Below are 26367 nucleotides of genomic sequence, written 5' to 3'. Positions count from 1 at the left end.
GTCAGTGCTTTATGTTGTCATTATTATTCCATACTTACAAGGTTGGAAGTTCAACAAATCAGTCAATATACTACTGTGATTGTAGTTGTTTAATAAAAATGTCATTCATATCAATTCATGCATCACCTAATTTCATCGTAACATAGATCTGGCCTACAGAAAAGAACATTTATGTTTAATCTATCTAATATTGCGTTGGTCATACTATACAATGATTTTTAGCTTTTTTTTTGAATAACAGAGAACATAAAGAGCTTAAAAAAAAATCGCATATTAAATCGCAATCACAATATTGGTAAAAAAAAAATCCCAATTAGATTATTTTCCAAAATCGTTCAGCCCTAATTAAAACCTCAATTCCATTTAACTGCAAGAATATTATTGTATTTGATTTTACCTGTTTATTAATATTTAAATCACCCCATGCACAAAATTCTTTCAGCCATCAAAGAAGAGGATAGTCTGCTCATCCCATAATATCTTGTATCACAGGTTTTCTTTAAGTGTTTTGGTGCCTGTTCTCAACGGACATGTGTTTTGTGGACAAAAAGGCAGATCTGCTAATGAGTTTACAAGATCAGATTTCTCTAGGCAACAACATTTGTTTTGATGATGATTTTTTTTTTTTTTTTTTTATGGAACATCTGCTTCTCAGACCACTTTGACATTCTCCATGTTTTGGCCACATTTGCACAGTCCAAATGCACTGCAGTTTATTACATTGGAAAACTGTTCTGTAGCTAACACATTGAGTTGCTCTGTGTTTAATGTGAAACATGATTGCAATGGAATTATGATATTAACATTCAGTCTTTAAAACCTGAATATCAACCATATATGTATCCTCCAAACATGCTTAGTTATAGAATAAGGTTCTCTACACTATTTCATGTTTTCTATTCTTCATTACCAGCTAAATTGGCCTCATGAAAAAGCAAGTTGATTTGTAATGAGTCCCAGAATGATTAAAACAAAAGATATTGGGATAAAGTATCCCGATCCACACCATCTCAGACCCACTTCTTACTTTTTCCCATTGGTTGTGTAATTTCAAACACTAACACTCTCTGAAAGTAAACCACTGCGTCCAAATATGAGGGAAATATATCGTCTATGTCTTTGTTTATTATTTCTGCCTGTTCTTGTGTTAGTGTGTGACTGTGTGTATTCGTGTGTGCACAAGGGAGGTTGAATGTGTATATTGAGTTAGCTATAAGAGGCCCGTGGGCTTCTCGGTCTGTTTAATATACTGAATTTGTATTCACACAAACACAATGACACACTAGTGCACGCCAAGACAACTTGAGAACATTAGATCTTACTCACACTGTAAATTTACACACAGAAATGTACACAGAACAGCCAGTACATGTCGTACACTCCCAAACCACCATAAACTGTCATTGCTGTTGGGTTTTCCCCTAATTAAAAAGAAAATTAGAGAACACAGTCTTTTGACCTCTTGAAGTTTCTCATCATTCTTTTACAACCATAAACGGGCTGGTGTTTTAGAAGTCACATGCTCAACGATTCATCAAAAGAGCTTTGAATCTATTTAGGTCATAGATGGAGTCGATGAGCTATTTGAGTAGTTTTACTACATTTGTGTTTTCTAAGGTGTTGAACTCCCATCATGTGTATTGCTATAAATGGTTTTATTTTAATTGTAATAGTTGTTAGGTACAATGTACTTATTGTGTTCATGTTGAACTTAAAAATGCTGCTATTGAGGTGGTACATGGTTAAGGTTAGGGACAGGTTTTGGTAGTCTTTGGGCTAAGGTATAGGAACTGCTTGAAGCCCGTTTCCGCCACTGAATAAAAAATAAAAAGGTAATTGAGATTTTTTTTATCTCACAATTCTGACTTTTTTTCTCGCAATTGTGAGTTTACATCTCGCAATTCTGACTTTTTGCCTCAGAATTGCATGATACAAACTCACAATTCTGACATTTCTCAAAATTATAAACACACAATTACAAGTTTATTTACAAGAAAAAAAGTCAGAATTGTGAGAAGTCTCAATTACTTTTTCATTTTTATTAACCGGTGGAAATGGGCTTCCATAGGTGTATGTCACGATACAAAAGAAAAAAATCTATTGCTACTTCCATTTCATTGCAACTTTAAATATGAGTACAATTATCTGTTTTTCTCCCAAGCCAGCATGAACTGTAACTAATGCATGAAAATGAAAATCGTAAAAGTGGAGGTGGTGTTCGTCGTAATGATTTCTTCCAAATAAAGAATTTCACATTCTTTTTAGCAGGTCTCAAGCACTGGTATAACTTCTTCCATATGGATACTGGTCCCAATGCAACACAGACAAAGGCTTGTCAGAATTCCCTGCTTGCTCCTAATTTTGGTCAGTTTTGAATTTGGCCTTGTGGTTTTCTTTGCTTTGAATTCCATCTCCATTTTAGAAAACCGCCTCCAAAGTGTGAAAAGTTCGGCTGGATTAACTTTATCAATTCCCTGCACTTAATGGAAAACCCCTGTGAGAGGACTTTGAAGTGTCACTGATGCTTTCCAATGAAAACAGCCTCAGACCTTCTCTTCGTGTCTCTTGAGGCAAAGCAATCCACTGGCTGCTTTTTTATTCTGCCGTCTCTTTTTTCCCCCTCAGACCAGCATGAACACCGCAAAGTATTTAGGGTTACCGTTTGATTGCCAATGACACAACGTTGGCCTTGCAAAGCGGCTTGTTTTTGGAAAGTGACTGAGACAGCACGATTTGTTGCTGAGATATCTAATAGATGTAGACTTTCTTGACATTTCGAAAGAGACAGAGTAGAACTTTTACAGTTTTAATTATTTTCAATGTAACCTAGCGATTTAGTGAACTTTTAATAGATGTCAAAATTGCGATTGAATCAAGTCAACATACTAGAAAAAACATCTTCAAGGTGTTTGATTTCGTTTTCAGAGCCCAGGTCAAGAACAGAGCCCTTCCTTTTCCTCTCTTGCACAAACACACGTTCTAAAACTGTGGTCACTCTTTCCAGCACGACGTGTCACAGAGTTTGCTGAGGGCAGCGCTGGATGGGGTGGTGCAGGAGTGTGTGAGCTTCGTGGGAGTGGACATCAACATCTGTTCAGAGACGCTGATGAGGTAGAGGCCAAATACTTTCCAGCAGGAGTCACAACATGGCAACTTCTCACTCGCCTCCCCGTTATTGCTTAGCGCTCTGTTTAGTCTGACACCCTACACGTCGCACACACACACACTCAGAGACGCACGCACCGTAACGTCTTTTCACATCCCCACTACACACAAACATTGTGATCTACATACACAAACATTGCCGCTCGCTAACATATACACAAATTGAGATACATAGCCTCGAATATTAGTCACATAAACTTACAGAAACACCGAAATGTACACATTCATTACATCCACTCGCTCTGCCTAATACCTTGTAGGATTTCATGAGTAATTGCAAACTGTTTGCACTACGGAAAACAGTGATTTGAAATAATATATTTCCGGAATACAGTCAGGATCATGTCTACATGCCCCTAGATGTGCCTTCGAAATGTTAGCTTTCATTTACACAGCTTATTCTTTAAAAAAAAAATCCTTCATTCAACACTAGAAGTTAGTATAAGCGAGTTAAAAAAATATTTTGATGAAAGCAGGTACACTTTCATGTTTCGTCAGTGCATTCATTCAGATACATGTAAGCATTAGAATGAAATACGCACATTTCACAAATATCGGATTTCTGTATTTAACTTTTTAGGATTATGCCTTTGACTTATGGTGTACTTAGACACCCATACATCACTATACTGAGCTGGAAAGCTGTGTGATCCCATTAACATCCAGGGTTAAATGCTCGTGAGGTAGCCTGGGATCAGGTCATCTGTTTACCTGACTTTAAATGAGCTCTCAGTACCAGAGCTCCAGACGATGTGTTTGTGGCTCCAGTGGTATTCACCCCTTATTTATAAGTGATGACATATAATGTTTACATAGCTGCTTTTAGGGGAGCTGCCACTTCGAATTGCCCATACCGTCTCACAAAGAAAAATTGTCTCAATACCTTTCTGTTTTATATGGAAAGGTCAAAAAGATTATGAGATCTTAGGCAGCCATTTGGTAATTCTGCTGGAAAATGTTCTCAATATTTTACTAATATCGGACTTCTTGTTTGTGAATATGTACGGATTACATAAGTATGAAAAGAAATTTCCACGGCCTTGGGTGGACTTTTAAAGTGAAGCTCTTGATCCAGTATGTGTGGTTAATACTGGGTATTGACATATAAATCAATGGCTAATTCCAAAAACAAACAGGAGTTGAACCGGCGGGAAGATGTGAGAGATTAAGTTTAGTTTTTTTGGACCGAATAACTGACTCAAGAATCACTTAAATCACTTAAATCTCATTGCGACCTATGAAGTTTGATTGCGTAAAGAATAAAATGTGTGTTTAAGAATGACAATTCTGAATGTCAGACAAAAAAAAGCAAAACTTGCTAGCTTAGCACATTAGCAAAAAAAACTGAAAAATGTAGAAAACAAAAATATTTTTAAATCATATATGTTTTGAATGCTCTTTTTCAAGGTATAATTCTCACTATTAACAAGCCATTAACTTTGACTTTTGTCTCAAAAACTTATAATTTGCTAATTATTAATAGTTAGTAAGGTAGTTGTTAAATTTAGGTATTGTGTAGGATTAGGGATGTAGAATATGTCCTTTATAAGTACTAATAAACAGCCAATATGTCAATAATATTCATGCTAATAAGCAACTAGTTAATAGTGAGAATTGGTCCCTATACTAAAGTGTTACCGATTTCCTTTTTTTTTAAATGAGGTGTTTTGTTTTATCAGGCACATAGCAGGTCTGAACGCAGGTCGAGCACGCAGTATTATGGAGTGGAAAGAAAAGAACGGGCCTTTTCTCAACAGAGAGCAGCTGAAACTGGTCAAAGGCCTCGGTCCTAAGAGCTTCCAGCAGTGTGCTGGTTTTATCAGGATCAACCCCGAGACAGTACGCAGGTACACATCCAAATCACGCCACTTCTACAGTTACATGTTTATGCAACAAGCTGTCTTTATATCATGTAGGGGGTAGTGGGATAAGATGTGTCGCCCCCTTACATATCTTTTTCAGTAATGACTGTTTACAATCATTAAACAGACCAAAGATTTTATTTTTTTTCCCCCGCGGTAGTTACTGCATCATCAAACATAATTGCAGTAGCGGAATACAGGTTGAACTACCTTATTTGTTTGTATAATGTTCTCAATAATAATAATATATGTGAGCTACAGCTGACCAGCCTTCTAGCTAGTTTAATGTTTTTTTTTTTTTTTTTTTTTTTTTTTTTTTACCCGACCAGACATAAAATTTACTAAAATTTAATTGACAAAAAAATAACCGGCAAATCATTGAAATGCGAGAATGATTCTTCTGATTTTATTACATTCAGCGTAAAAAGCGATTGATAATGTATTTCTGGTATCAAGGTTGCGCTGTTGAGGCTTACGCTGCCTGTCTCTTTATGAGAGACTTCAAAACAAATGAGCATAACAGCACACAGAAAGAAACTCAAAAGAAACACAGAGGTAAAAAATTCTAGGGAGCAATTTTGATGTATATTTTCAGGATTGCAAATGTCACATTGATTTTAGTTCCATAAACAAGTAAAGTAGTCAGGTAGTTATTAAGTTTCTTACATTTTAGAGACAGTGTTTACTGTTTTTGTTCTATTTCTACAACAAAAATAGTTCCAAACAAAGATCACAGCAGAAGTATTAAACATTCTCCAAGCAACAATCGGTGGTGTTTTGTTAGTGAATGATTCAGCGTTTTGAAAGAATCGGTTGAATTATGCAATGACTCACTCATTAAGTGACTTACCGCCACCTACTGGTGGTTTAGTTTGTTTAAAAGTATGCATTTTTCCCCCAACATTTCTTATTTGTATATCCAAAAATGTATTTAAAACATTAATGTCAAAACATCATTTCTTGCAGTTGTAATTTTGCGGTGTAAATTATTTAATCTGACTGGTAACTGTCACTCGCTCGTGTGTAAGAAGACAAGCACACAACGAAGATGAAGGAATATAAACATGTATTTATTATTATCCACATGAAGACAGGTAATCCAAGGGAACACACACACACGAGGTACCATGGAAGCCACCAGACAAAGAACTGAAGAACTCAGGAGGGAACTAAATAAGGCAAATAAGGAGGGGCAGACAGATGAAGGGGGTTAACCAATGATGCACTTACAAGAACAGGAACATAACCAAATAAGGAAAAACAGGAACTAACAGAAATGGACTAACTGTGACAGTAACAGCCCTATAGTGTATATTGAATTTATTGATCAATTGTAATAATTTGACGTGAAAGATGTTTTAACATTTAAAAAGGTTGAAAAAGGTCTTTGTAAAGGTAAATAAAAATATGCAGATTTAAGTATGTAAAAGCTGATAGAACACTGAGAATATTGCTTCAGAATAAATAGTTTACACCACCAATAATATTGGTTATGCAGTACGTTTGTGGGGATATTTTGTATGGAATATTGTATGCTGATATTAAAAGTTCACAGTATATCATAGTAATAAATATCATTTATGACAGCAATGATATTTTGTTTTCTTTTTACATTAAACACATTAAATATTACATATATGTCTATAATATAATGTGTATTTCCATTACAGGATTAGGTCTTAAAGGTGGTAAAGTGGGCTGCAAATTAGCCTTTGGCTAGAAGCCTACTGTATACGTGGAGCATCGGCTGCTTGAAATTGTAGCAATGTTATACTGCATCGTCCCTGTTAAATAAACTAAGAAATAAATATTAAAAAGGTCTTAAAAAGTCTTAAATTTAGCTTGTTCATATCTTCTCATGATATTATGGTTAAATGTAATAGACGCTTTCATCGAATCTGTTAATTAGATGAAATAATCTTTTATATATATATATATATATATATATATATAATGCATCAGGATATCATCAGATACATCTAATTTCTTGTAGAATGCAACTAAAGAGTGGCACAGCTTACCCCAATCTCTAGAAAATGAATAAGAAATATTTACAATTTATAGATCACAAATCACATGTAAAAGCAAATTAATAATTCTGACATTTTACCCTTAATGTTTTTGTAATTTTGCTTCAAGCAGTGTCTGTTCTGGAGGGAACGATGACCTCAAGGCTCCTCTGAAACAGACAGCTGAGAAGAAAAAAGGTAAAGGCTCTGGGAGCATCTCTAACCAGTTTAACCCACTGGACCAAACCTGCATCCATCCCGAATCCTACAGCATCGCCTTGAGGTGAGAACAGAGCATGGCACTAAACTTTCACGTTACTGCACTACTGCAGATGATCATTGGATCTGCTTAAAGATTGACCCAAGTGGTAACAAGTGTTTACCTCAAGTGGGAGCATCTGGTCCTGTGTTGCTCAGTGTGAGAGTTGTGTGAGCTGCTGGCGCTCATATGAAAAGCACATTCAGCGTGTGCTCAGCACTCTCTGGCAGTGAATGACGCTCTCCCCGCAGCTGTGCTGCTCAAGTCTGTTTAGACTACTCCAATCTGACACTTGTGCCTGTTGCTTCCAGAAGATGTGCGCACGGATGCCCTGTGGTTTGGATGTGCTTGCGTGCATGACAGCTGCAAGTTAAATCAAAATCAGTGTGTGCATGTGAAAGAGGTTTTTGAAAATTGAATATGAACCGTGGGCAAGGCATCCGAATGCTGTGGAATTTGGAGGATTTATTGGTGAATGGCAACTATAATTTAGGAACAAGACATTCATTCACTGCCTATTACTCACTTTTTCATTTCCTTCATAGCTGATGTCGTACTTTGGCTTCAGTTGTAGCACAGTGTGTGTACTTCGTTTTGTGACTTTGCATGTATATGTGCAGTTGTGTACAAACATCTGAGACCACACTGAAAAATTTTCCAGTTAAACCTGGAAATAAACAAAGTTGGCAAAAATGATTTTATTAAAAAATAAAACAAAGAAAGTTATGACTTGAAGAAATATTGAAGTTTCTATACTATTTGTAGGCCAGAATTTTATATTGAATATGAATTTGAAATTGTATATTATAAATGAAATAGAATTATAAATTAATATAATTAAAATATTTATATATTATTAAAATAGAATATAGATAGATAGATACATAGTTTGTAATTTATAAATCATATTGCATAATAATCTATATAATATTAAAAAAATGAAATTACTATGAATTAAATAGATTTAAAACTGTTTTCACTGCTGATCTGAGACTGTAGACCCCTCTGTATATGCATGTGTGAATCGTATTCGTGTCCATCCACTCCTTCTCTGACTGATCTGTCGTCAGAGGTGCCTTTTACGGTCAGAGGTCTAATAAAGCCACTTAGGGGCATGGAGAGGGGGAATAATCACCCTGTCATATCCTCCCTCCTCTCCTCTCCTTCTGTTTGTTTTCATTTCTCTCCGTTAGGCTTCATTTCCGACTAAACCAGGCAGAAAAGCCTCCCTTGCAGTCCCCTGTATTATCACCATTCTCTATCATTACCAAATGCTGTGCTAATGGACATTGCTCCACTCCAATTGTCATCATGAGCCCAGGCATATTTTTCTTGGAGTAACAGGATTTGATTAAACATGGCCACCAGCAGTGCTGAGTTGGTAATGTAGCGCCCAGCTAATGTAGCGGACTTTAAACAAGGGTTTCTAGGGGGCTTGGGAGGAATTCTGGGTATTGCTAATAAAATGTATCAAATATGTTGCGAGCTTCAGCCAGGGCTGAAATCATAAGGCTAATGATGCGAGCAGAACCGTCTGAGCGATGTCTTTATAATGATGATGACAAGCTTGACGTATTCCCAACAATCTGTAACCCATTTATGCACTGGGTTCATCACTCTTGTCCTCTGTTTCACCAGCTCATTCTCTTTCCCTTTGCAAATTATTGGACAGGCCTTTTCACTTCCTCTCTCATTCTCATTCATATAAATGCAGCAGTTAATAAGAATAGAAATGCAATGGAAAAATGCCCCTCATTGCATCCGTGACTGGTTTGCCTTTAATATTTGTGAAGTCAGGACAGGACGTGGCTTAAATCAATCACACGTTGTGCTTGTGAAAACATGCAGCTTGTCTCCCTCCATTTCGTGAGCGATTTCGTTGCACGTTGGCGCTTTGTGAAGCGTGGGCCAGTGGACGGTAATGGCGGATCATGTTGCTCTAATGTGATGAACTTGATACCCTTAGCCCCACCACTTCCCACTCATACACACACAAATACGCATACATAATATGTAGCACTGACCCCCTGATGGACCATCTCTAGTAGTTAAGTATTAGCTGTGAAACAAAGGTTGATGTTAGCTCTTATTGGGACCTCCTACCAAAATAAACTTATTTTCACTTGACCAGTTTTCTGTGACGTGCCATTTTATTTTAGCCAGTAGCTGATAGCGCTTTCTTTGTTCTTCAGTAATTTGCAAGAGCATGAAGAGAAAGGTAATGATTAACCATGATATTTAAAACATTAAATGTTGTGTTAATACTACAAGTATGATAATAATCTAAATAATCCAGTGGCAATAACTATATGGGGTGTGTTTCCCATACAACGATATGACTTGCTGATTAACTACCAATGTTGGATAAATTGACCAACTACTGTAGTCTTGACTTTAACAATTTTCCAAAACTGTAACCGAAACTGTTTCCGAAACCTTCTTCATTGATGTGTTTGTCATTTTGTCATTTTGATTGTAAAAAAAATGCTGAGATTTAAATTCCAGAAGAAATGGGAATGTGTTTTTTTTTTTTTTTTTTTTTTTTATTTTTTATGTATTAACCCTCTGGAGTCTAAGGGTATTTTTGGGGCCTGGAGAAGTTTTGTCATGCCCTGACATTTGTGCTTTTTTCAGTTTCTTATAAATATCTAAATGGCTAAAGTCTAATCTCACTGTAACTAGGCTATATAATATGTGAGCAGCATGTATGTACATGATTGTGTTTTTGAGAAAAAAAATTTATGCGTGGTTAGTGAAAAACTAAAAATGTTAAATCACTTGAAAAAGGCAATAAAACACATATAGAAAATTGGTTCCCAGGAATTTTGAGAACTGGAGCTTGTAGCCTAGAATTTTTTTTTTCTAAATGATGTGAAAATCATCTTGTTTACTCACTTACAGAAAACAATATATTGATTTAAATTTTCTAAGACACTTTTTGTTGGTAAAAGTCATATGCGAGTAGGCGTCAACTATCATGAATTCACACCTGAGAAGACAAAGGCCTGCATAATGAGCTGCATAATGAGCCATTCAGTCAGCTGTGTCACTGAGAGGGATGAGTTTACAAGAAAGAATGTGAGGACAAAATAAATCTATATAATTTTATGTTTGTAGTTTTTTTAGAATATATTTAATTATCCCACAACATAATTTAATATTCACTTGTGAGTGCAGTTAAAAAGTTTATTAGGAAAAATCAAAGCTGACTTTCAAACTGATTTTTTTGCATCATTACTCCAGTCACACAATCCTTCAGAAATCCTTTTAACAATCTTATTTTCTACAAAAAAAACATTTATTTTTATTATTATCATTATTATTATTATTATTATTATTATTATTATTATTATTATTAATGTTGAAAAGAGCTGAGAATATTTTTTTTAGGTTTTTTAGGGGGGGATAAATTGAAAGAACAGCTATGATTGTTACATTTGTTACAGTTACATTTATTGTTACATTTTATTATTTACATCAAGCTTTGAAATGGTATAGTAGTGTATATTGTTATTGAAACTTCATAATATTTCACTTGATTTATACATTTAGTCAGGAATTATAGTTTTGGAAAAGTCCTTTGGAAAAAGTCTAACTAGTAAAATGTTTACACGTTATGTGAAAACTAGTACAAGTATATAAATAATAAAAAGAGACTTAATCATGTTTATGAACTCTGCTGAATAAAGTGCTTCATATCTTTTTTCTGAGGAAATCCAAATCTCAAATCCTCAACCACATGACATCTTTTTGGGGTGATTTATGTCTTATTCCTCTCATCGCGAAGCAAACAGTAAAATAATAAAAACTTGAAGAACAGTCTCGCTGCGTTGTCTTCTGTTGTGTGGGCGTATTCAAAAGCCGCGCGCTTCAGTGAAACATTTGAATCTCAAAAGCGCGCTCGGCGCGGGGGCGTGGTCGCATTAGAAGATAATGAAGGCAGACGTGAAAAAAACGGACATCGCGTTGTTTTCATATGGATTACTTTATCACAGAATATTTGTTTTCAGCAGCACTTGTTTAGTTTAAAAGTAGACATGTCAGGCTTTCTATAGATATCTCTCTCATGTCTCTGTGTTGAGTATTCACTGAGTTACAGTTCATTTTAATGACGCATTTGTATCTGAAGATCAGCGCAGACAATGGCTGCAGACAGCACTCCTTGTTTGTTAATCTTTATTTTATAAGTGCACAAAGTTTTGTTGTTATTATGTCTGTATACAAAAAAAGAGTAACCCTTTACAGATTCGATTGATGTATTGCACTTATCTGTACGATCAAAACTGAAAGTGTAATTTAAGTTCTTTTCGGGGTTATCAGGAGAAAGTACCCCAAAACGCGTATACGCGTTAATCGACTCCAGAGGGTTAACTCAGTATTACAGGTGTAAAACTGTAACTGGTAACTGTAATGTGTTTGCTAATGGCTTAGTCTTGTTGTATTGCAAAACCATCAGCTGAAGTCTATTGCAGATATAGATATTCAAACATGCATACTGTATATTCTTGAGTTCTCATGGACCAGCTTGGACCATTCCAATATGGTGGACGCCTTGCGTATAGAGGCTCATAGAAACAACAACTAATGAGGCTTCTGTTTATATACAGTAGTCAACATTTGAAGTGGATCAAAAAAGTTCATCAGAGTTGTCCTAAGACAAGAATGCATTCTGGTTTTAGGACAACTTTGATGAAAGGTTTTGATCCACTTCAAATGTTGACTAGTGTACATATCTATGGTTTCAACAATATAAGGCTGTTGTTAATGACATCATGTGCAGGTGGTGGAGTGATAATAAATACTGAATTAATTAATTTGAGATCTCATAGAATGTGCTATAATGAACATGGCACCCAATTATTGCTTCACTGTTTTTTCTTGCCAGTCGTTTTGCTTTATTTGATGTTTGATTCATCACAGGTTCCCTATTTTTTTCATTTCCTTGTGCATATATGCACATGGGTACTCTTCAAAAACCGTGCTGATTGTTAACATGATAAAATATATACAGTAGATTGAAACGGACAAGAGCTGTATTTCCAGCTACATAAGTTTTTGATGCTGTTGAAGTATGTTGGTTACGATGAAACTTACAATTGTAGTTAGCTAACGACATGCAAAAAAATTAGTTTGTCAGTGTTTGAGTTTTTTGGATTCTGTAAAAAAGATGCTGTGTTACAGTATGTATGCAGTATGTGCTGATCAACAGTAAGTTCTTTATATATACTTTTTGTACAGTTATGGTTATAAACTCTTTCTTCACTGTCCTACATTACTAAAAACTCGAAAACACAAAATAAACGAAGTTAAAGATGAGTTTAACTTACAGCATTTTTTTTTCTATAGTGATATAATATACAGTATATATTTATATAATTTCTATAAAATGAAAATTCTGTCATTAAGTACTCACCCTCATGTCGTTCCAAACTCATAAGACCTTCGTTCATTATCGGAACACAAATTAAGATATTTTTGATAAAATCCAAGAGCTTTTTGACCCTCCATAGAGAGCAATGTAAGTGAAATGGTCCCAGACCCAGAAACGAGTAAGGACATCAGTAAAACGGTCCATGTGACATCAGTGGTTCAACCATAATTTTACGAAGACTTTGCTAATATTTTTTGTGAGCAAAGAAAAAAAATAATGACTTTATTCAACAATTCTTCTCCTCCAAATCACGTCTTCCACCATTATCGAGAGTACCTCTGCACGTAAACAATGCATGTGCATACTGCTGCTTACTATACGTTGAACACGCATGCACAGCATCGTGGTTCTCTCCATAATGATAAAATATGTGATTTGGAGGAAACTGATTGTTTAATAAAGTCAATATTATTGTTTTCTATGCACACAAAAAGTATTCTCGTAGCTTAATAAAATTGTGGTTGAACCATTGATGTCACATGGACTGTTTTACTGATGTCCTTACTACGTTTCTGTGCCTGGGAACATTTCAGATGCATTGCTTCCTATGCAGGGTCAGAGAGCTCTCAGATTTCACCAAAAATATCTTAATTTGTGTTCCGAAGATGAACAAAGGTCTTATGGGTTTGGAACGACATGAAGGTAAGTAATTAATAACAGAATTTTCATTTTTGGGTGAACTATCCATTTAATGTAATAATATCATTACCATATTGCATAATCATGTAGAAAAAATCTGATATTGTAGCAGCCCCAGTACTGATGTATGGAAATATTTCACTTGAATATAAAAATTCTGTCAATATTTGCTTGTCCTCATGTAATTTCCTAGCCCTGTGACTTTCTTTTGTGGAACACAAAAGAAGATATTATGAAGAATATCCTGGCCACTCTTTTTCATACAATGAAAGTAAATGGATATGGATGCTGGCAAGCTTCAAAATAACAAAAAAAGCACCATAAAAGTGCTTTATATGACTTGCACTGTGCTCCCAGTCATATGATATGTTTGTGTGAGGACTGGTCCACTGAAAATCTTGCTTTCTGAAACTTAAATCAATTGTGATATTTTTAGATATATCGCATCAGGTTTAAGGTAAATTATGACAATTTTCGTTCTTCTGTGAACTATTCCTTTGAGTGCTTTTCTGTCTTTAACAACCAAGCAATACACATGTATCCATTCCAGCATTATGAGTGTTGCCAAGTGAGTCTGAGGAAGTCAATAGCTCTTCATCATTTTCAGTGCAGTATTAGTAACTCATTTTTCTCAGTCACTGAATCATCGGAGGGTTGATATCAAATATCTTACATTCACTGATGAAAACGAATTAAGTTCAGGGTTACTGCTAAGGGGACCACACACTAAAGCAGCCTCATTGTGTCTGGATAGCCTCTATCTGTAGGCCCACCCAGTAGCTTACGTGTGTGGAACAGAGGCGTCCTCCACAACTCTCCTCAGCAGAGCTGCTTTTCATTATGCCCGGAGGATATGGCCGACTCCGCTCTTCTGGATCCAAAAGAGCAGGAGCACTGGTACCCCCTAAACACTAACACACCAGAGGGTAACATAAGCCCAGCTGAGACCCCCTCCAGAAACCTGAGCCCTTGGGCCAATCGCCCGCCACCGCCACACTCACACTGTAGCTGTTCATAAATCACTCAGATCTCAGCTCTGCAACCTCCTTTCTCTCTTTCTCAATCTCTATTTTGTCCTTGTGCCAACTCTGGCGCTCCAGAGGGACAGCTGGAGGGAAGCACAGTGTCCCTGACCAACATCACGGAAATCTGTGCAGGACCAGTGTAGGATGATGGATAGTTGCCATTGGGCAATATGAGTGCTTGAGTAATTTGTTGAAATTGGTAGAAGTACAGGGCACAGGTATATGTGTGAAAGTCATTTACAAGCAGGTGTTGTCAGGACGCTAAGCTTGTGTCTGACTTTTCAATTAATTTTCCACTGGAAATTTGGTTGTTGTTGTTTTTTTTGTTTTTTTTTTTCTCATTATTAACACTCATCATATGGTGAGCTAATGTGGAATGGAATTTTTGGTCATTTGTTTGCAGTTGATGTGTCTTTAGTTTTGTCATAATATACATTGTTAATCTGGTAATACTTTACAGTAAGGTTAAATTTGTTATGTTACTTAATGAATTATTATAAACAATCACTTTATAGCATTTATTATTCTAGTTTAATTTTAATTATATATACATATGCTAATACATCTTTAACTTTTAAACTTGTATTACGATTATTTTATGAACGAACATAAATTAATAATAAACTATAGTATATTTATAAATGAACCCAGATTAATAAATGCTGTAAAAAAAGTATTGTTAAAGGGATAGTTCACCCAAAAATGAAAATTCTGTCATTAATTGCTTACCCTCATGTCATTCCCAACCTGTTAGACCTTCGTTCACGAGAGTACCATGACACTTATGCATGCATACCTCTGCTTGCAAACAAGGCGAAGCGCATTCGTGTTCTATATCAGAACGCCGGCTCTTATTTTTGTTTTCTTTGCACACAAAAGTATTCTCATAGCTTTTGTGATGAGTCGGCTGCCCCCCCCCCCAATTATCATCGTCACCCCGTCCCTTAATCGCCACCCTTCACCAGGCTCCCGACTGGAGTGGGTGTGTGAGAGAGGAGGGGCGCTGGAAGAGCCAGGGCTGGCGGCGTGTGATAAGGCACACCTGATGCAAATGGAGCCTCATCACCGCCGCTGTTTAAATGCCGAAGCGCGCCTCTCCTCGGGAGACCGGTATCTTCCCCGTGCATGCACGCTGGTGTTCTCGTGGGTCCAGGAAGGGTGCATAGAGGGACTCCCGCGCCGTCAGAGACATGAGGTGCCGGACCCACGGTTCGGATGAGAACTGCACTCATTACACGGCCAGTGGGCCAGGATTCCGGGCTGTCTAGTCCCTTCAAGTGCTTTGGCCAGCGAGATGAATGCAGCCGCTGGAAGAAGCCGCCGTCCCTCACGTCCCGGACCGAAGAGGGGAGTGCGTGCGGCCGCTGGACTCCATCCCTTACCTGGACCCTTCCTTCCTGAACACTACCTGCCCTTCACATACCCTGCAGCACGACGAGGACACCAGATTCCATGTTTATTTTGGACACTCTTCCCCATTGGACACTTTTATTTCTTGTTTTTGTTATCTTTTTGTTAATAAAAGCCTCCTTTGCTGTCTGTGCCAGGTCAGAAAGCCCTCAGATTTGATAAAAAATATCTTAATATGTATTCCTAAGATGAACAAAGGTCTTATGGGTTTGAAACGACATGAGAGTAATTAATTTTTGGGTGAACTATTCCTTTAATATTTAATAAAATATTTTGTTGTTAAAAGTATTGTGAACAGCTAATGCATTGTTAACCCTCTAGGGTTGACTAATGCGGATAGGCGTTTTGTGGCATCTTCTCCTGATAACACAGAAGATAACTTAAATTACACTTTCAGTTTTGATCGTACAGATAAGTGCAATACATCAATCGAATCTGTAAAGGGTCTACTTTTATTTGTATACACACATAATAACAACAAAACTTTGTGAATTTACAAAATAAAGAAAACAAACAGAGTGCGCTGTCTGCCGCCTTGGTTCTGCGTGATCTTCATTTAGAAACGTGTCATTAAAATGAACTGTAACTCAGCAGATCCTCAAAAACAAATATTCTGTGATTAAGTAGTCCATATGAAAACAACGCGATGTCCTGTCTTTCACGTCTCCCTTGATTATATCTAATGCGACCACGCCCATGCACTGAACGCGCTATTGATATTACATTAGTCAACGTGAAGCATGCAGAGTGTAAACGCCCACATGACAGCAAACAAAGCAGCGAGAGTGTTCTTCAAGTTTTTTTTTAATTTTACTCCACTTAGTGCTGAGAGGAATAAGACATAATTTACCTCAATAAAACGTGCTGAGAGGAATAAGCTTTGGATAACCCCAGCAGAGATCATAAGCATGAGTAAGTCTTTTTTATTATTAATCTACTTGTATTAGTTTTCATACAACTTGTACACATTTTACTAGTTAGACTTTTTCCAAACTATAATTCCTGACTAAATGTATAATCAAGTGAAACATTATGACGTAATATGAGTTCTAATGTTTCTAGCTTAATGTCAGTAAGAATGATTAGACTTTACTGTGATAAGCTATTCTCTGTTCATGAATATAGCCATATATGTTTATAACTATATATATTGTATAGGCCTACATACAAAGTTGCATTTGCTAAAGTAGTAACATTGTGAAATATTTTTACTATTTAAAATAACAGCGTTCTATTTGAATATATTTTAAAATTTCATTTATTCCTGTGATCAAATCTAAATTTTCAGCATCAATACTCCAGTCTTACTCCAAGTGTAACAATATACACTATACCATTCAAAAGCTTGGAGCCAGTATATATAGAAAGCAAAACTTTTATTTAGCACACAAGTGATGATAAATACAATAATCATGTTACAAATGATGCTGTTCTTTCAATTCATCAAAAAAACCTGAAAAATTCTTCTCAGCTCTTTTCAACATTATTATTAATAATAATAATAATAATAATAATAATAATATATATATATTTAAATTTTTTTTTTTTTTTTTTTGAGTAGCAAATCAGAATATTAGAATGATTTCTGAAGGATCGTGTGACTAGAGTAATGATGCTAAAAATTCAGCTTTGAAAGTCAGCTTTGATTGTTCCTAATAAACGGTTTAACTGCACTCGCAAGTGTGGGATAATTAAATATATTCTAAATAAACTACAAACATAAAAATATATACATTTATTTTGTCCTCACATTCTTTCTTGTAACTCTTCCCTCTTGGTCACATACCTGGCTTAAAGGCTCATTATGCGGCTCATTATGTGGGCCTTTGTCTTCTCAGGTGTGAATCGGGTGTGAATGCAGCCTTGGTGAGCTTAAGAGGCTTATTTCATAAACATTACAAAATTCATACCATTTGACCATTAGTGCTGTTCTTGTTGTGCAGGGTACAGAACATGAACTGTCACTTGAATGTCTCAGTTCTGTGGTTCTTTCATCAAATCTTTTACCTGAGAGACAAGCTGGAATTCATCCGCAGTGTGTGCGTGCATGTCTGATATTTTCATCACCTCATAACTCAAAGGCCCAACAGAGTATATGATTATTTTTTTATTTCACTAGATCTAGTACTGCTCTAGAACTGTTAGATGTTTCAATGTGTGCATGAAAGGCTGCTTATGGCATTGCACTTCTGTGTTTGTAGCTCAGTATTGAAAATGTATGGGTTTGGGTTTGTTCTTATTATGTTTAACTCTTACAAAACGTTGATGCAGAACTCTTCCAACAGTGTTTGTATGATAAGTATGATAACTTGAATTATGCAGCTTGTTGAGGAAAGTTGTTACTTTTCACATGTCTCCATGCCAAAATGGGGGTGCTTAAGAACGGGTTAAACTATAAAACGCCACCTGAGCCATATTCTTAATAAATGCGTGGATTATTCAGAATATGTTCATACATATGAATTTCTCGCTAAAATGATGAAGGATCTGTGTCTTGTCAGTGTTTGGACACACACAGTTTAAAATTACACTCTTTCAGCATCCATCCTGTCAAGCGTACACTTTTTCAGGAGGGTGAGTTGAGGAGGAGCAAAGATCTGTATGTAAGCGTATTAGTGCTATGTATCTGTTTGCAAGCTCAGACAGTGTGAAATTGTCTGGATACATACAATAGAGTGAGTGTGAGTAGATTTGCCTGTCGCTGTTGCTGTCAAGCATTCTGTCTGCAGCAGGAAATGGGTGGGGCTTGAACCCACCTGCCCTGTCACTCACACAGAGGACAGCTGCGCTGGCGTCAGGCTGTCACGGCGACGGCCATCCATCAGCAAGCTGGCTCAGCAGGTCTGCCCCCTCCTCTTGCCAAAACTCACATTCCAGTAATGCCCAGGACCCCAGCATTCCACAGCCACCTCTGGACAGCTTGACCCCCTGATACAGGCTTGTTGCACACTCCAGGATATGTGTGTGTGTCTGTAGAGGTTATATCACTCATTTGCACTGTACTCTGATGAGAGAACATTGTTTAGGCACTAACTTTATGATTGTATAAGGCAAACTGAGGAATTATGGACTGACCGTTTATCAGTATGTTATATTAACATTTAAAGCAGCTTCCAAATATATAATGTTGTGATACCTAAATTCACTTTATTTCATTTAGATTTTTTTTTTTTAGAAAAATATTATAGAACTTTTTTTTGACCATTTATCAGTTATTATTGCCCATAATACAAAAATAATACTTGGTTTATGGGTATCAGCCAGAATTTTAATGTGGGAACATTTCTTATGGTTGTGAATTTTCTCAAATGATTCCACATCGATAAGAAAACATAAAAAAATATATATAAATATGTCTGAAAATGTTTTTTAGATTTTAACCTAACTATCCATAAATAAATTTATTTATCAATAATTTCACATTATAAAACAAAACATACATAATTCAATCTATCTGAAAATGTTTGAAGGAGAAAACTAACTATTCATAATTGAAAATTTGGATGTCATGCTGTCTGAAAATGTTTGGCATTCTAAATTTTAAAGGCACTCCAAGGCAAAAGGAAATCAAAAAAAATAAAAAAAAAAAAAAAAAAAAAAACTCCAAGGCACTCGGATAGTAAAAAAAATAAAAAAAAGCCGATTAACTGTACTAAGTCATGTAAATGTACACAGTTTGATCTGTTGAGGTGGAAAATAAAGTAATAATAATTGTTAACAAAAGTTATTATGGAGGGATATTTATGGTCTGTAGTGAATAAATATATGGGTTCCTTTTGAACCACCAATAAAATAAAAATTCAAAATCAGCTTTCTGTATTTAAACTTTTAGTGTTGGCCGTAGTGTTACAGGTTTCTGATGAAACACACCCCCAAACTTAGAACAGAACTCTAAACTCTGAGAAATGTGGCATTAAAAATGGAAAGAAATGCCATATGAGTTCCAAAACCAAAGTCTTGTTAATTCAGTGCTAAAGCACTCATCTAAACAGATCTTTTTTAAGGTATCAGGAAAACCTAGAAGTTTTTTTTTTCCCTTTTTGAACCTGTAATTTCAGTGCAACTCCAAAATCGAATACATTATTTGCCTAAAGTTTCTCACCCATACATATGCTGTGTATTTACATGCATTTTTCTATTTGTAGAAAAACAGACCCTAACAGACCCTCTATGCAGCACAATATAAAGTTGAAGATTAACCACTGTCTCAATGTTACAGTTCATGATCACATCATGAATATAAAGGCTCATCCTGAGCCAGAGCTTATGGCCTGTGCCAAGTAATAGGCCATGTCTGAATCTTTTTTGCTGGCTGTGTTTGCTCTGTGTTCCTGCTTCACTGCTCAAGCCTCAACACTAACCTTTTCCTTTTATGTATGGAGCTCACAAGGCGGTTAGATTTATGGAGGGAGACAGAGTCTTCATCTCTGGGACTCTAGAAATCAAGATTTAAGGCATAATTAGTCTCACTTCCCCTCCCCTATCTACCTCCTCTCCCAGTCTTTGCTCTCCTCCACTCCGTGTGTCGGCCTTCAGGCTCCTCGCTGGTGTCGGGGGAGTTCCTCCACGTGCACTGGGCTCTGAGAAGGGCTATTAAAAAGCCATTAATTAAGATACCACCTCCCATGGTCCTCAACAGACCTCACTGCCTTAACACAGCATCTGAAAGTGTATGTGTTTGATGTGGAGTGTTTCTGATTAAGACTGAAGAGTTTACATAAGGTTTTAAATGAAATGTCCTTAAAAACTTTATTTCTACACTTGTCATGGCAGTAATTGTATGTTCTTGCTCTCTTCATTTAGGTTCTTGTCTCAAATAGGGGGCAGTTTGGATCAGATGGGCAGTGCTGGGCTCAGGCAGGGTATTGAGAGCAGTCTTAAGAGCAGAGGTCTAGATGTCTTGGCCAAATCTCTGGACACCACACCTGAGACTCTTCAGCTCATTGTGGATGGACTCACTCAGCCGCCTGGCTTTGACATTCGACAGGGTAAGAGTCTATCTATGATGTGCCCGACTTTGTATCTAAAGATTTATGCAGGGCTCATTGATAAATATTGCTCACTGACCCAGGCCACTTAACATAACTCTGTTCTGTTCCCACTATCATATTCCTTGATTTTGTACATTCAAAACAGCTTATTATGTTCAAGTTCTTACATCATCATTGTTCAGCAGAAGTGTTTATAGATTTATGGAGTTACATTATAGCTGTGATTTCCAGCTTGACGCAAACTGCAAAAGAAAAATACATTTCTAAAAATTAAAATATATCATTTTTGTGTTGGTTCCACTGAAAATCACAGCTACTGCCTAAGCAAAAAAAGAAAAATCCTTGTTGAGGAGCACTTTTGTGACTCATCAAAGGGATCATTCAGATTACAGACTGTTTAGCATAAGTTTAGCTGAATGTCTGGACAGCTTTTCAAGCACACTTTCATGGCAATCCGTAACATTTTAAAAAAATTGGCGAATTTGTTGCAAAGTTGTACTGTATTGATTTGTACGTTCTCTTTTGTATGAGCTGAGGTTTGTTTTTTTTTTTTTTTCTTTTTTTTTCTTTTTTTTTTTCCTCCGTAAAATTGTTTTTGCATGAATTCATACTATGGGCCACATTTACTAACAGTTTGCCCCAACGCAAACCATCTTTTAGCATTAAAAAAATACTGTCAGGATTTATTAAAGACACCCAGTGCAAAATTAGCACTGAAAAGGTGTGGATTTTTGTGGCTGAACATATTGCATATGCATTTGTAGAGTTTCTCTTTCAGACACAAAATTTATGAGAGTAGAGTATTTAAATTGATTCATGCAACGTGATTTACTAAGGTTTGCTGTAGTCAATCAAATAAGCATCTCTTAACCCACTTTGCGCTTCACATCACTGCTATTGTTGCCGCCAGGAGGAGGCACTGCAGAGAATAGAGAGCGCATTAAGAAGAGAGAGAATTTTTTCCACCTGTATTAATTTATTTTAAATGCCAGAGAAAGGCATTATCTGAACATGTTCTTACGCTGTTTTGCGCTGCTCTTGGTAGATTGCGTTGGTCATTATGTAAATGAGATGTTGCGTCTGTGTTCTTTCAAAGGGTTAGTTCACCCCAAAATTAAAATTCTGTCATTAATTACTCACCCTCATGTCATTTCAAACCCAAAAATAAGCTATCTAAAACTAAAACTGAAAGCAAGCTATTTCATAATAAATCACAAATCCATCCTTCGCATCAGCAGCACCAGATGCATGCGTCGTGGTACTCTTGTGAATATGTGTCGAAAACTGACACGGAAGAGAAGAAATTGTCGAATGAAGTAGTTATTTTTTCTTTGCGCACAAAAAGTATTCTTGTAGCTTCTTAACAATTCAGGATTAAGGTTAAACTACTGATGTCACATGGGCTATTTTAACAATGTCCTTACTACCTTTCTGGGCCTTGAATGTGGTAGTTGCATTGGTGTTTATGCAGGGTCAGAAAGCTCTCGGATTTAATCCAAAATATCTTAATTTGTGTTTCGAAGTTGAACAATGGTTTTATGGGTTTGAAATAACATGAGGAAATTTTTGGATAATCTAACCCTTTAATTTGAGCATTGTTAGTAGATCACCTGCAGAACTTTCCACTCGCTTTGGTGTTTTTTTGGAATTGCGCTCCCATGCTAATGTGCTTTGTTTAGTAAATCTGACCCAAATTTGACAACTCAAAAAGTTGTTTTCTCATGAGGTTGGATTGACTTTTCCATTCAATGGAAGTGGATAGTGACCATTAGCTTTTGAGCTGTTAAGCTCAAAAAGGATGAAAAGGCACAGTAAATGCATAATAAAAGCCCAACTCGTACACTATAATTAATTCATACACATGTGAGCACAAATACACACACACGCACACACACCCTCCCACCACACACTTGAATGCAATCATGCACACATATACCTGCAATCATTCAGTATACATGTATACATGCATACACTTTTATATCACCTAATAAATAAATATAGACTGTAAGCATTGAAATAAATGATATAAAAACAACAGTTAAATGGAATCGTAGACAACACTTTGGGGTTCACCAGTTGGTGTTTGGGAAATGGTGCTACAACTTAAATGGTTCAAAATGTCTTCCAAACATCTGTCCACTGTAGTGGACACCATGCATGAAAGGGTTAAAGTCAGTACAATGGCTTTGTATAAAGAAAAGACAGAAGTTCAAGTTATTATGTACAGCTAATCTTGTTTGATAGCTTTGGAGATTCATTAAATGGAAACGAGGAGCTCAGACTTTGTCCTATAAATATCTCCTTTTGTATTCCACCAAAGAAGGTAGATCGTACAGATTTGTCAGGCGGCTAAGTAAATGTAAAATGTTCATTTCGTGTTGCTTTAAGAAATAGACATGTAGGACAACTCTACACAATATAGACAGGCTAATGCAAACTAATTGCATGGACGCTTTAAATTTTCTATAATATGGTTCGGATTGTAGCCTGTGGCTAGGTTTTGAAATCAGTTTAGCACAGCACAAACCAAAGTATCAAAGTTCTTTCTCAACATGGCCGCTGTGCAGATCATAGACAATACTGGCATCTCATACTCTTTTCCTCACTCCCACCTAACGATTCTCCTCCCGTCTCCCCTGAGTCCGTCTCTTGTCTGTGAGATGACTGGGCGGCGCTCCAGGCTTTTGAAGTCTTGCCGCTTATTTTCGGGGAAGACCCACATTATTAAAGCAGACCTGCCGACAGATATATCATTAATGAGAGAGAAAGCAGCGTAAAGAGGAAAGCAGAGTAGTCTTGATCCCAGCGCTAAAATCCCCCAGTGACTCTCCAAGTGAATAAAAACGACCAAACAACAAACGCCTCTTCTGGTTTTAATGTTAAGTTCAGACATCTGAGAAGACATTGTTTTCCTTCTGCGGGTGTTGATACTAAATGTTATGTTTCATTAAAGGTGACAGGATTATAATTGAGACGAATGTCTTAACGTGTTTTCAGGGTTGGGGAGCAGAGTTCATTATATGCAGAGAAAGGTTTTCTTTGGGAATGGGAGGGGGTTTTATTTCCACACGTGAAAAGATTATAGCAATGCTCATTGAAGTTGAATTAAGACTCCTGTGGAGGAAAAACTCTATATGTAGGTCTTTTAGAAATAAGTTAATCTGAAAATGCCACAAAACATATTGCACATCTGAATTAAGTGTTTTTAAACATCATTGATCAAGATCACTAGTAGAGATGGCCACAGACGATGAGACGTCACCTCGTCAGTGTCGTAGACTAGATAGGACACTAGTTTTCTCATCAGAAGGCTGCAAGCTCACTTTCCCTGGTTGGAAGCCTGATGGGTTCTGCTCTGTAGCCAGCTGTATAAATAACTGCCATGTGAGCAGTGCTCTAGGTAAGGTGTCCCGGATAAGAATAATCAGAGATGAATGTTTCCTGGACTGCAGAGCCTGGAGCACCTCCCAAAGAAAATCACCCCAAAAAATGGACAAAATGGACTCGGAAAGAAGAGGTTTGAGAGGCCTGGTAATTCTATTTGTTTTAAACCATTAACTGAAGCTTGTTTCTAATCATTAAATATGAGCTTGTTTCTAATGTCTAGCTTTGGAGTTCTTGGATCAGTTTGGAGGACGGTGCTCAAAACTTGAAGGGAAGGAGGCTAATGTCAGTCTTAGTCATTGGAAAAAGACTAAATCTGTTTAAACATTCTATCTTCCCTTCTTTCCATCTTTGTTTCCCACTAATTTCAATTCAAATAAACCATAATATTAGTCAAATTTGCACAAAAAAAACTAACCCAAACAAATTAATCATCCATTTGCGATAAAAAATTCCCCACACGAATTCAATCAAAAGATTAATTGTATGCCCATGAAATTTCACTAATATGACTGCACTTTTACCCTAATTATTTTCTTTTTTATTGCCCTCAATAGATTTTGAACAGGCAGATTTCAAGCGGGAAATTGTGTCCATGAATGACCTACACGATGGAATGGTGGTAACAGGCCGTGACTGCTCTCGCGTCTGCTCTATTTGGAGCCTTTGTGGACATTGGAGTCGGACGTTCTGGTCTCATCCCAAAGCGTTTCATTACTCCGGATAAGCTTCCTGTTGACCAGCGGCAAAGAAGCCTAGCTCTCGGCCCAGGTGAGCGGGTAGAAGTACGGGTCATAAATGTGGATCATCAGAGGAATCGGATCACTCTGGACCTCATTAGGGTTCTCAGATAGGAGCTATTCATTGAAGATTTACTGTAGTCAAGTCTAGTTTTCAACTCTGCTTTCATGTCACGGGAAAAAAAGTTAATATCTTTTGTTCTTGTTCAAAGATGCTGTTTTTGCTTCTGTTCTACATTTGACCTGCTGTTACTGTAGTTTTCAGAACTTCAATAAAATAGATATCTTGCCACGTGAAACTTTATTTTAATTATAATTGAATGTCTTCATCTTCCCAAATATGATGATTCTTGTTGCAAGATAATAAAATCACAGAAATAAATAAATTTATAAAAAAATACCCTTAAAACAAATTATTAAAATACCATCTGGAGAATATTTACTTAATTTAGGCATATTAAAATGACAGTTGTTAATAAGTTTGTAAAAATAATTGAGTTGAACATTAAGTTAACATTGCCCTTAAAATACAGTTTTTGTTAATTATGAAAATACAATCTTTTTTTCACTACTTTCTTTCACTACAATCTTTTTTCACTTTTTCAATACCTTTGCAACCTCCAATTTTACAACTGATGGATGCAATGTTATGCAATAATAATAATATGAAATTTCAGTTAATAATAAAGTATTGTTTTATTTAAAATTAATCCTTTCTTTTTGTTTTCTTAAGAAATTTATTTTTTTTTTCTTGTTCTGTTTATTTTTGTTTTTTGGTGTTTTCTTTCTTTTTTTTTTTTTTTTTTTTTTTTGTTTTCGTTTTTTTTTTTTTTTTTTGCTGTTTTTTGTTTTCTTTTTCTTTTATATAAGTATTGTTGGTTTTTCTGTGTTTCTGTGATACACTGTTTCCATAGTTTTATTCTAGTACAGCATAATTATGATGCGTGAAGAGGGTGTTTCAGAGTCCTGTGAACCAGACACTAACTGGATGCTGTTGCTATGGACCACTCAGGATGCAGTCGCAGATGTTACGCTACCAAACTCAGGGCTGTTTGATTGACAGCCACTTATCAGGCAAAGAATGGGGGGCTTGTAAAAGCAGCTGCCACACTGCAATATGACTAGAGGCCGTGGGGAAAAAACGAAACCTAATTATCCTAGACTAGCCACGTGCTAATGAGCCACTTCAAAATTAATCCCACGCTCCCTCGTCTCTATTATCTAATCTGTTTGTGTTTATATGACACAAATGAAAAAAATGGATAAATAAGAAACCTGAGGTGCCCTGAGCACTTAAAACAAACCACAGGGACCAAATTCCAAATGAGTGTGTGATATTTGCATTGGGGACGTTGCTTTGTATTACAGAGAAGTTTCATCAGAACTCAGCTGCAGTGGAAGGATTGAAGCCTCATTGTATGATCAGGTGTGGTGGATTTTACATTGTTTTTA

At 36.4% G+C, this 26367-nt stretch overlaps 1 protein-coding gene across 1 annotated transcript in view; it reads left to right on the top strand.

Annotated features, from left to right (window-relative positions):
* The window catches only part of srbd1 (S1 RNA binding domain 1), a 62791-nt gene extending 37577 nt beyond the window's left edge, over window positions 1-25214 (top strand). Inside the window, 6 exon segments of the mRNA XM_042736720.1 lie at window positions 3005-3111; window positions 4845-5012; window positions 7167-7319; window positions 20604-20788; window positions 24733-24821; window positions 24823-25214. Coding sequence (XP_042592654.1) covers window positions 3005-3111; window positions 4845-5012; window positions 7167-7319; window positions 20604-20788; window positions 24733-24821; window positions 24823-25029 — 909 coding nt within the window. The 3' untranslated portion in view covers window positions 25030-25214.
* Window positions 25215-26367: the final 1153 nt, after the last annotated feature.

The sequence above is a fragment of the Cyprinus carpio genome, chromosome B13 (assembly GCF_018340385.1).
Source record: "Cyprinus carpio isolate SPL01 chromosome B13, ASM1834038v1, whole genome shotgun sequence".
Classification (NCBI taxonomy): domain Eukaryota; kingdom Metazoa; phylum Chordata; class Actinopteri; order Cypriniformes; family Cyprinidae; genus Cyprinus; species Cyprinus carpio.
Note: the sequence above shows the minus strand (reverse complement) of the source record. Positions and strands in the feature narration are given on the sequence as shown.